Source organism: Protobothrops mucrosquamatus, unplaced genomic scaffold (genome assembly GCF_001527695.2).
Source record: "Protobothrops mucrosquamatus isolate PMUCROS unplaced genomic scaffold, P.Mucros_1.0 scaffold_297, whole genome shotgun sequence".
In the NCBI taxonomy this organism is placed as follows: Eukaryota; Metazoa; Chordata; class Lepidosauria; order Squamata; family Viperidae; genus Protobothrops; species Protobothrops mucrosquamatus.
This window is the reverse complement of record NW_015386373.1, coordinates 35,198-47,280: the sequence shown is the minus strand read 5'-3', so window position 1 is coordinate 47,280 and position 12,083 is coordinate 35,198. Positions and strand designations below refer to the sequence as shown.

At 36.7% G+C, this 12,083-nt stretch overlaps 1 protein-coding gene across 1 annotated transcript; it reads right to left on the bottom strand.

Moving 5' to 3' along the window:
• Positions 1 to 828: 828 nt before the first annotated feature.
• Positions 829 to 9,125, bottom strand: STMN2 (stathmin 2). The gene is made up of 4 exons (XM_015832072.1): positions 9,029 to 9,125; positions 7,313 to 7,485; positions 2,651 to 2,842; positions 829 to 888 (listed from the first exon to the last, which is right to left on the bottom strand). Exons 1-4 carry the CDS (start codon positions 9,108 to 9,110, stop codon positions 829 to 831), a joined length of 507 nt encoding a protein of 168 aa, XP_015687558.1. The 5' UTR covers positions 9,111 to 9,125.
• Positions 9,126 to 12,083: the final 2,958 nt, after the last annotated feature.

Below are 12,083 nucleotides of genomic sequence, written 5' to 3'. Positions count from 1 at the left end.
TTGGAATCTGGCCAAATATGGTTGTTCCCTCCCTACTGCATACAATGCCTTTTTAAAAGTATCTATTATCTATTCCCCTTCTTGTTGGGAAAATTCTTTTTTCTTCTAAACTTAAGACATGCAGCTTTACTGAATACTGTTTTATACTACAATAAATCCTGATGTGTTCTAAAAGCTTTCTCCTTTAGATGGGGGATAAATTTCACTGAACCCTCTGGAGCTTGTTTCTGTACAGCACAGCTCTGTTTTTTCTGTAGAAGAGCACTGGAGTTGTAAATAAATTATGATTTCTTAATGTTCCATGACTTCATTTTCTAGACCATTTAATCAAATAAGAATGCCTACTTGTAATTGGCTTATTGACTTAAGCTTATTGATTGCAAAGCTTTCCATGTTATTAAGTGATGACGCGACAGTAGCACCATAGACCTTCTGCTGACTTGGTTTTCAGTTAGAATGAGTATACAGTTTGGCATGGATTTTGCTGCAAAGAACTTCATAGCAAAGTTCTAACAAATGTAACTGAATGAAAACAGACGACATCAAAAGCCTGTTACAGGACGTGTAAAGATTATGAAATAACTTGCATAATGCAATACTTGTATTTTTTAACAAAAATGTAAGTATTTACAAAATAAGATCCAAGTTTTAATTTTAAACATCAAGCAAATCATTCTGCAAAGACTGCATTGTTTTAATTGTTTTGTTTTGTTTTTATTGAGTTCTTGATTCATTTTTTTAAACCATGTCATACATTTCCTATACTAATATTTCATGATCTGTAATAATATAGGCAGGGGAGCTATCCAACTCCCTCCTCCGCTGGGCTCAGCCAGACAGTTCCACCTGGAGCTCCTTGTTTCTGCGAACCTCTGCAGCATGCCTTTCCTGGGAATAAAAGGGGAAAATAAAGTAGAGACAAGTTTAACATCCACCTTACTCTTTTTTTTCCAGGAAGAATGTTAAATGGCAACAAGATTTGGCCATGAACTTTAGCTTTAAAAGGGCTACAAAAGAAGCATTCTGAATGAAGTGGGACACAACTCTTGTTCTTTGATTCATGACAGGAGAAGAATAGAAGAACAGAGTTGGAAGGAACCTTGGAGGTCTTCTAGTCCAGCCCCCTGCTCAAGCAGGAGACCCGTACCATTTCAGACAACAGATTGCAAGCAAAAGAAATAACAGAATTATGGCGATTGCCTTCCTGCCCTTTTCTTTCAGGACAAGTGCTATTCTGAATCTGGTTTACAATGTACTCTCCAGTTGATTTGAAACGGTTTTATTCACAAACTGAATAAAAGAAAGAAAGAAAAAAAAAACAGAACAGTTGGACTAAGCATCTAGTGCCTACTGGAATGCAGAAGACAACATGTGGATTGAAACTTCACAACACAAAACTAGGCCTTGTGTCCCTGTCTCATGAGATAAGATGCAGACGGGGTCTGCGTTGCCATGTGATAGTTGTTCATCCGCCCTACCCCTCTGCAGATACCTAGGAGTTTTAATACAGTAAGTCTTTGTGTGTGAAAAGTCTATATTGTGTGAAATCATGTGCCTGCTTCTTTCCCCAGAATCAGGAGTTATCTAAATATTTTGCTAGATTAATGAACATATTATTTATGCCCATAAATTTATGCCCATAAATCCTGGTATTCACAGGAATGACTGAGAGCTAAAAGTATGGAAGAGTACAAGATCTACAAATGAGACATCACATCAGTTCAATCCTGAACTTAATGTACTTAGTGTGAATATGCTTGGAAATGTCCTGCAATCACACAACTGATTTATGAAAATTGCTAAACTGGAGAGAGCTTCTAAGCATATTCATTTTAATGCTAATAAAGGTTTGCTTCAAGCCTGCTTCATGAAAGTCAAGGACAACGTGTGTGCAAGGAAAATATAGGCAAGAATGAAACTAGGGTGCAATTCCTCAGTTTTAGCACTCAGACATTCAGATAACCATCCAAATAGGGCTAGTCTATATGCTCGAAATGCCCAATTTATAGAAATGAAGTATGTTGAAAGGTAAGAGAACCATAGATGAGAGGGTTATACTGCATGCAGGACCTTACTTCCATGCCAGGCAAAATGTGTCTATATTTGTGATCCCTTTTATCCACCTAAAGGGAAAGGTTGACATATTTATGCATTTTAAAGCATGAAGCTTTTCATACAGTTCAGCTGTGCCTAGCCTGGTACTCTCCGATGTGCTCTATTTCAATCCCAAGAATTTCCAGGATTTTGCAGGTTGAAAGCCAAAATACTTAAGAAGGTGACTGGCTGGAGAAGAGTGCACAGATTAGTTAAGACAGTATTCTGAATTCACAAAAGAAGAGGGATGAGTCTTTCTGAGCCATGTTGAATCAGCAGGGGCTGGGTCAGGAGGAGGAGGGTCACATACAGGAATGTGACAGGAATTTGACTGAATAGTCAGAATGTTCATCCTCTTTTCTTTTTTTTTTAGCCTGCTGGCCCATTCACTTGAGCATAAATAAAAATCTTACCTAACTCAAACACTACTACTTAGACATCCCTGCTCAACATCTGAGTAGAATTCCTCTCCCTGCCACCCCAGGGGCTTCCTCAGATTTGTTTGGCTGAATCTCAGTTTGCTTTTTGTACTTTGGTTTGCTCCCAGCCTCGTTACCTTCTCCTGAAGACGTTCAACAAGAGCAGCTAAGTTAGCTTCACGGTTTTCTTTGATCTGTTCCATTTTCAGTATCAGTTTTTCCTCTGCCATTTTGCTGAAGTTATTGTTCTCCTCCAAAGCCTTCTGCAGGACTTCTCGCTCATGTTCTCTCTTTTCTGCCAGTTGTTTCAGCACCTGGGCCTCCTGGGACTGTATAAAGTTAAGAAATAAAAAAAATGAGCCAGTCAATTACAAAAACATTGAAAGAGAATAGATTCAGTGTGTTTCTAAAGTTCAGAGACAAAAGATGGCTAATTGTGCTGAGGTAAAAAAATTGGCAAGTACAGGTTTTCCTCTCATTGTGTGACAAGCAAGATAGAATAGAATAACAGGGTTGGAAGGGATCTTGCAGGTCATCTAGTCCAAGCCCCCCACCCAAGCAGGAGACCTTACACCATTTCTGACTGATGGCAATTTCTACAGGATTTCTACAGCAATTAAAAATTTCTCTGAATATAACTAATGAAAGCACAGAAGCCCCAGCTTGCTTTGCATTAGGTCACACTCAATGGACATGTTCATTCAACAGGCTTAACTAAATCAGTTAAACCCCTAGTGACTGTACACATGGAAGTTAGATGTAACTTTGCTTTTGTGGGCGTGGGTGTTTGTGTGTATTTGGTTTAGACTGTTTTTTGGGTTTAGACTTTTTTGTTCATTTATGGTCTAATGTAGGAGGGCACAATGGCTCAGTGGTTAAATCTTAGAAAATTGATTAATTCATTGCCATAAAGTATAAAATGTGATGCCAGCCTCGATATACTTTTCTTTGTCCTAAAGCTTATCAGTTTCTCATATCTAAAAATAGTATTTGGGTTGAAAAGCAAATATCATTAGGATTACAGATTCATCTTAAAACCCAATATTCATTTTATAAATCTAGTATGGGTTAGAAAAAAAAGAGTATACAGTAATCAATTATTACATTTTCCTGCTTTCAAAGGAATTTACCAGACTAGCCACAGGTCTAGCAATACAGATTTCCCATATACTTGTGTATGATAGTTTAATAAGGACAACTCAGGACATATGCATCTATAACTATTCTTGCTAATGAACTACATCCCAGTAATTTACCATTACCATTACTTGTTTATAGAATATAATAGAATTAAAGATGTAAAAAAGCCATGATGGATCAGATCAAAGGTCTACCTCATCTTAGTATTCTGTTATCAATAGGAAGACCTGGAGGAACATTGTCCATGGGGTCGCGATGGGTCAGACACGACTTCGCAACTAACAACATCATCAATAGGAAGCCAAATGCTTAAGGAATCTCACAAGCCAGAAGACCTTGCCCTAATGGGCAGTTAACATGTTTGTTTTTCCTGTATGTCCAATTGAGTGGCAGCACAGCTGAGCAGGATTGGATCAGAAATGAAAGCTACCAGAAACTACAAGATTTATACATTGCTTTATATTAGCAATGACAATGTCATGAAGTTACAAGAGTTAAGCTCAAATCAAAGGGGGCTATTTATTTTATCATTTCACTATGTAAATATTAGGAATTACTCTGTCTTCTTTGGACCATAAGAATGGAGAGAAAATTAAATATTTTTTTTTCCTTTAAATTTTGAAACTCTCAAAAAGATCCAGACTGAATGTAAAACTGATACAATCTCTGGTGGCTAAATTTACAGAATACAGAATAACAAAGTTGGAAGGGATCTTGGAGGTGTAATCCAATCCCCTGCTTGAGCATGAGACCATATACCACTCTGGACAAATGGCTGTCCAATCCCTTCTTAAAAACCTCCAGTGATGAAGCATCCACAACTTCTGGAGGCAAGCTGTTCCACTGATTAATTTTTCTGTCAGGAAATTTCTCCTTAATTCTATGTTGGATCTCTCTTTGATAATCTTCCATCTCTTCTTGTCCTACCCTCAGGTGCTTTGGAGAATAGGTCGACCCACCTCTGTGCCAAATATTGGAAGACTGCTATAATTTCAATGAGTTTGATTTAGATATATCAGCAAACCAGCAAAAAAGCAATATTTTTCATAGAACTTTCTTAAATAGAAAGTTTATCTTAAATAGAATTTTCAAACCCCAAAAATGTATGGGTAACAACCACTAGTATTTTCTCAAGAGTAGCAAAATTCTGTGACATCCTCACCCCACCTCAACAATGAAAATAAATATGAGCAGTAGCCATTGGCATAGGGACAAATTAGAAGGCAGTTGGAGGGGTGATGCATTTTAGAGGACCTTAGTGTTCTCCGAGCTTGGTTGTTTTCTTATAGACATTTCATTAGTCAAATTAGGTAACAGCATCTGTGCTAGCAGGGAGTGGGGTTTGCTTTCATTTCATATTCTAGTGACATGCCCTGTCAGTGTTGGTGGGAATGGACTTGGTGGTTCTTTAGTTGGGCTGTTGATTAGAGAGGAACATAGTTTCAGCTGGGGAATTGTGACCATCCCAGGCCAAGTCCAAAAATGCTACAGAATTCCTGGAAGCCTGGCAGTCTGACAAATCAGCCATCAACAGGCATATAGACATAAACAACATCTATATACCATTCAAAAGAGACAATCAACAGGCCAAAAGAGAAGCAAAAAAGACCAAAACACCTCCTCACCAGCAGTCAACACCCAGATGAGCCGAGATTAACATCAAGATTAATATTAGACCAACAGTCAAGAAGCAGACAATACCCCAAAGGAATTACCAGACATGTAACAGTAAACAGCCCAACCATAGAACCATCAAGACTATTCCCACCAATTGTCATGCCTCTGTCTGAGCCTGACTCTGAGGACGACATGGAGTTCCCTGTTGAGGCCCAGGAGGGGGTGTCTGTGGCTTCGGAGGACTGTGGGGAGGAACAGGCTGAAGCAGGCCAGGGCCCTTCAAGTTTGGAACAGGGAAGGCAGAGCTCAGGCGAGGAGCAAGGCCCCGCCCCACCAGATCCCAGAGCAAGGAGAGCAGAGAGGAGGAGGGAACAACGGAGGCAGGCTCACTTGCTCGGGAGGAGAGCGTCACGCCCTACTTTACAAGGCACACCTGGGGAGTAGGCATTTAAGGAGACGCTGTGGGGTGGGGCATTTGCTGGGAACAAACGTGAACTCTTGTGATGTGAGCTCTTGTACTCTTTGTATCTTGGATCAAGTTTGTTTCCTGCTGAGTTTTCCTTGCTGTCTTCAGTTTTGCAGTTTGCAGATTACAGGCAAGATGGGCATTGAAAAGATCATACTTTGTTTGTAATCTGTTTTACTTTAAAGAACTGTTGAACTCCATTGACTGTTTTATTGAACTTGTGCCAGCATATGTGGGGGCTGTTGGGTGAACGTTGGCAGTGCTTACAAAGACAATTATTCTGACCAGCTAATTGCTTTGCCTCCGTTCGGGGCCCTGGGTCATCACACCAATCCTGACAAGGCAAGCCACTACAACAGGGGTGTCAAACTCGCAACATCACATGACGTGTTGTCACATATCACAACTTTTTTCCCATTGCCGGCAATGGGGTGGGCGTGGTTTCGGCATGACGCATCTGGCCCGTGGACTAGCAGTTTGACACCCTTGCACTAGAATATAAAATGAGAACAAGCCTCACACCCTATTAAACTGAAGATGTTACTTGGTTTGAGTAATGAAATATCTGCAAGAAAACAATCAAGCTCAGACAGCATCAAGGACCCCGCATTTCAATCATAAACTACAAATATTGTCCTCTATCCATACCCTTTTAGGCTTTATCCCAGAACAAATAAGGCCAAAAATATTTGGCCTGTGTTAAAATGTAAAGAGATCAAAAATTAGAAGAGGAAAGGAGTGGAATGGGAAATGCTATACTGTTATACACACTCATCAAAATTACCTTCCATAAATATTATTTATTCTGAATAAACTACTGTTTATTCTCAGATGTCTATGCATAGAACAATGGTTTATGTCAAATCAAACACTTTTATTATGTTCATAGATTAGAAAATACGAATTATGTCTCAGTAAGTAATGAAAACAGTTAAAAAGAGAGAAAAAAGAGAATTTAGCAACCCTAGACGATAAATAGCTAGAGAACTAGGAGCATAATTGGATTCTCAATTATATAATTTGCTATTGACACTTGTGCATGAGGCTGACACTACTGATTAATAAACACTAATGTAATTACTAGGGAGAGGTTTAATTCTAAGACTGTGTGAAATCAATTAACAAGTTTAAAGCTATTTTCTTTGGTAAGGTGTTCCTGGTTTAAGGAGTTTTTTACTAGCTTAATTCTGCCCTAGAATCTCAGTAACCTGGTCACGCTTCTACACTTCAGGTAGATGTAATAAACACAGGTTTCTGGTAATCTAAGCTGATTTTTTTATTGTGAAGTACAAGTCAGAAAAACCTGTATCTATGTGATTAGCAATCCTTTTAACACTGAAACTCTCAAGTATTTGGCTGATCTTAAGTTATAATTTCTTGCATTTTTAAACATGGATATCATTGTATGCATCATAAATGAAATACATAAAGATTCAGTTCTAAACACGCAATATGAGATTTAAGAAAAATTACGTCAGTTCAATAACACACATATGTCATAGATTGCAAATGAAAGCTTAAAATAACCCAAGAAATACCATCATGCATTCAGTCTACTGTATATATGATTAGATACCTTTCTCCTTTCTTCTGCAGCTTCCAGCTTTTTCTGGATCTCTTCAAGGGACAAATCTTTCTTCTTTGGAGAGGGCATGGTTCGTGGTGCTTCAGAGACTGGAGATGGCGGCTTTAAGATGAGTTCAAAAGCTTGGCCAGAGGCACGTTTGTTGATATGTTTGACTTCCATATCTGTGAAGGTAAAGTTAAAATATCTAATTCAAATGGTATATCAATAATAGACAACTTAAGGAAATGTAATGACCATAAGTAAGCGATATGGGTAATTTTCACTAAAATGAGTGCTAGAGAAAACGCAATGCACTATACAGATGGCTTATATTAATAACAGGGTACTACACAATTTTCTTTTGGGCTTGCAAGGATGTACTTTTTTTTTGCTTAGGAGCCACAAAAAGAAATTGATACTACTAGTTTGAAATCATTGTAATAGGCTGAATTTTTTTGGTGGGGGGGAAAGGTTAAGGTATAAAATTGGCATCCTTGCAGGCGTTTAACACACTCATTCAGTCACTTAAACCTCTTTCCAAACTAGAGAGAATTGATGCAGTTATTGAGAGTCTTAATTTATCTCAAGCCAATCAAAATGAAAATAAAAAATAAAATGAAAGGTCTATTGGGACTCTATGAATGCAAATAGGTCTGTGATTACTACAGTAATGAAATCAATGACAAAATATACATCTTTTAGGTCCTCAATTAATGTTTTAGGAACTGTACCCTCTGCTTTCCTAATATAACATGATATTACTAAGAAGAAAAGAAAATGTACATCTTTTCATATTTTAATGAGACTAATATTAAAATATAAAATATTGAATATGCATTAAGAATATATTTCCTTTCTCTGGAAACTGCATGGTCAGTTATGATGCAACTAATGTAATAATTAGTACATTGTAGACACTTTGTAATTATGGTAAAACCTAAGACTTCTCTAAGTGAATATAAGCCATCTTGCTTTACTGAATATAATGTTTAGATATATTTTATATATCATGATTTAGTTGGATGGTAATAATATTAAAATATTAAATTTAATAATAATATTAAAGCTCTCTTAGGACAAACGGTGAGTATTATAACCCCTGTGCTCAGAGGTATCTGCACTAGCTTCTACCAAGCTCCCTGTTCCTTTGATTCTAAACCCAACAATTAAATAGGAAGTTATTGTACTGAAAAGCAAAATGCCAGCTTTTAGCATACTTTTTACTTACAAGAAGGACTCGGAACTCAATATAAACCCATCAGATACTCTTAGAACTTAAAAATGGTGAATGGGTGCTGATCAGTTCTTTGTAAAACATTTATATTTGCAAAGATACACCAGGAAGATGTGAATGATTAGAACTGCACAAGCTCTTTTGCTATTATGTGGAATTTTGTAATCATAACATGACAGTCATTTTGTGACAGTTTCATGAAATGCTCTCAATTTCCAAATGTGACCAATACAAAGCTTTCCTACCTATGCCATACAAACTTTACATTTAATCAGAAGTCAAATCAATCTGTCCAACATGGTGCTTTCTAATATGTGTGACTTCAGAATCTATAATCCCATGCTGTTTTGCAGCTTGGCAAGAGAAGTCAACATAGTATCTTGTAGCTTCCAGAAATCATTGTTAAATAACAAAACAAGAGGAAAATATGCATCTCCCATGGAAGAACAAATCTTCACTAAGGAAAACAATTGCTGCTGAAATTTACTTACCATCATATGTGTATATATTAATGTTGCGAGATTCTGGGTAAAAACAGGAGCAGATCAAAGAAAGCATGGACAGCTCCTTCATCTTTTCTTTATAAGCTGAAAGGAAAGAGAATGGATTAGTCGTTTCATCTTTTCTGTTTACAGGACATTTTGATATAATTAATCAGCTCAGATTCTAGGCAATGAACGTACATGACAAATTGTAACTTTGGTATCTTTGTGAAATTAATTGCTACTTGATAAAAATATCTAATAAAGTGTGAATTATTTTTAAAAAAGGTTGCTTCTTTATAATTGAAGTATGTAAGAATATTCGCTCTTTCTGCTACATTCTCATTTGAAGCCCACAGTAGTAAACAAGAATAAATATTTCCTTTGTAGGTTCACCTCTACCATTACCTACATTGAATTAAGTTCTCCAGGTACCAAATGTTGCGATGGAAGGAAGCCAATAATGGCACCAAAGCCTTGGATCTCTCTGTTGCAACTATTTGCCATATTATCTTTCTTGAGTCTTCCAAACTAGTGTCAGACATGCCATGAGCTATCCTGGTTGCCAGCTTTAAAGGAAATTCACTCAGACAGGTGACCTGACTGGCTCAGCTCTTATTCATTGTCATAATGTTGCTTTATTTTTGAGAAGACAAATTGCTAATATTTCCAGAGACAGGAAAGAGAAAATGAGAGACTTTAATTGACCCCTGCAAACAGAAAGCTTCTGGTGGACTAAAGGAATGAAACCTTACTTCAGCCTCACATCTGCACTCTCATGCAGGTTTCTCTGAAGCCATGTTTCTCTAGCTGTTTACTAAGAACACAGGAAGAAATGAAATACACAATGATTATTAAAAGGTAGCTTATGATAGGTTTTCCTCCCAGATGAGAAGTGTCTTCCAACTGATTATTTTGTGGAACATGAAATTACATCCACATCATATCTTCATGTAGCCAGGCACAAGTAATATGTGTTTCAGAACTTTCCCTCAGTTATAACATAAGGAAGTTCAAATACATGTTCAGAGTTACACATATAAAGTCCTTAATAATAATTGTGGCATTGGAGATATAAATAAGTAGGTATACACATACACCCCTAAGCTCTTCTGTCTCCTTGTACTAATAATATATCAGCTTCTGCATACCCTGTCTTGTGATATACTAACTAGGACATTCAGTCCAGCTATGTTGTCCTCCTTACTATTTCCACCTTTGGCATTCCAGTCTCCAGTAAGGTTTGGCACATGTTGCTTGTATGTTCTGTTGGTTTCAGATCAGACTTAATCACAAAATTATCAACTTATTCTTCTGCACCAACTGGAGCATAAACTTGGATAATCACCATATGACAGGATTGTTCATGAAGGCAAAATTGTATTTGTTGGTCATTGACTGTACTGTAGCCTAGTTCCGCCCTTGCTATATTCTTCATGACTGTGAAAAACAGCATCATTTATTTTTTCTTTTTGTGTCCTTAGTTATAAACAGCATAATCCTCTGGCTGAACATGGCAAATTCCAATGTATTGCAATTCGCTGCTGCCTCAAATGCTAATTTCATACGTTTCATCTTCCATTGTTGAGCTTTCCCATGTTCATTTCATCTTCCATCTGCATTTATATCTTTGCAGCTTTATTTTTTCTTGTAGGGCAACATCAGTAGCAGGATATCCTGATTTTAATCTAGCCACATCTTAAACACTATTAGTATTCCAAAAGATTTAACATACTTCCTAAGTAGCATATTGAGTGCCATCCAAAACAGTATGAAATGAAGTCTTTGCCATTGTTACTGAATTCACCACCCATGTCTGGCTTCATTGCTGCTTAATATATTTTTAGTTTTTAATATTATTTTAATTATTAAAATATAGGAGACAGAGGAGCACTAGAGCAGGGTTACTATCTATTTTCAGTCAATTAGTTTACAAAATATGGCTCACTTGAAGAGTTTCCTCCTAGCTTGAGTGAGAAAAATTTGCTTTTCTACCGGAAAGTGGCTAAGATCACTGAATGGTTTCATTAGAAGAAATCAGATAATGCTCACATTCTTTTATGCAAAGGAATGGAATCTATGCTCATATGAAAGAAGCATTATTTATTTGTTTTCTTTATTAATCACATTTGTACCCATCACCATTCAGAGACTCATGATAGCTCTGATTTTCTGAATGGGTCTGATTATATCTTCTTCCACAATTAGCACTAGTTGAGAAGATTGCATAATTAGTTCTCCAGGATGGATGCATTAATTTGTATACATTTACTAACAGAAATAAACGTTTTAGAGAGAAATCCCACCCCCACCATAATTAGACCAAAATGTTTGCAAGGATTTATTATTATTATTATTATTATTATTATTATTATTATTATTATTATTATTATTATTATTATTGTTGTTGTTGTTGTTGTTGTTGTTATGATGAAGTATCTTTCAGTAATTCCAGATACTTTGTGTTCACTATTGCACTTTTACATTGTAATAAAACCATGTCAAGGTAAAATCCTGTTAATGACTATCAAACAAACAAACAAACAAACAAACAACAGACTACAGCTACCAGATCAGGGGTGCTAAGATCTCAATGGCCACTATACCATTAATGAATGAGATTCTACATTTAAACAAAATATATGCATTAAATCCATAGACTTACATAACTGTCATGCTATTCCCTTTACAACATTATGCAAAATGAAGGAAAGGAAAGGGCTATTCACTAGACTTCTCCATATCTTTTTGTCCTTGTAAAGCTTCTGTGCTCTCATTCATAATCTCCTTCATACATTCCCTTTTGTTGTTTAAATTTCTCATTTCTTGCTTTTTGAGAATCAGGTGAACTCCATCCAAACATGACTTTCCTCATCTTCTGCTTCCTCTTGACACAATCACTGTTATTTCACACATCTGTTTTGTGATTTATCCTCTCCATATAATCAAACTGCCTTAGTGTACCCCTTTCACATTGACACTAACACATTGACATTAACACATTCCTTCAGCATCCATTCATTCTTGATCCAATCTCTACTTGTCTTACTATACATCAGACATG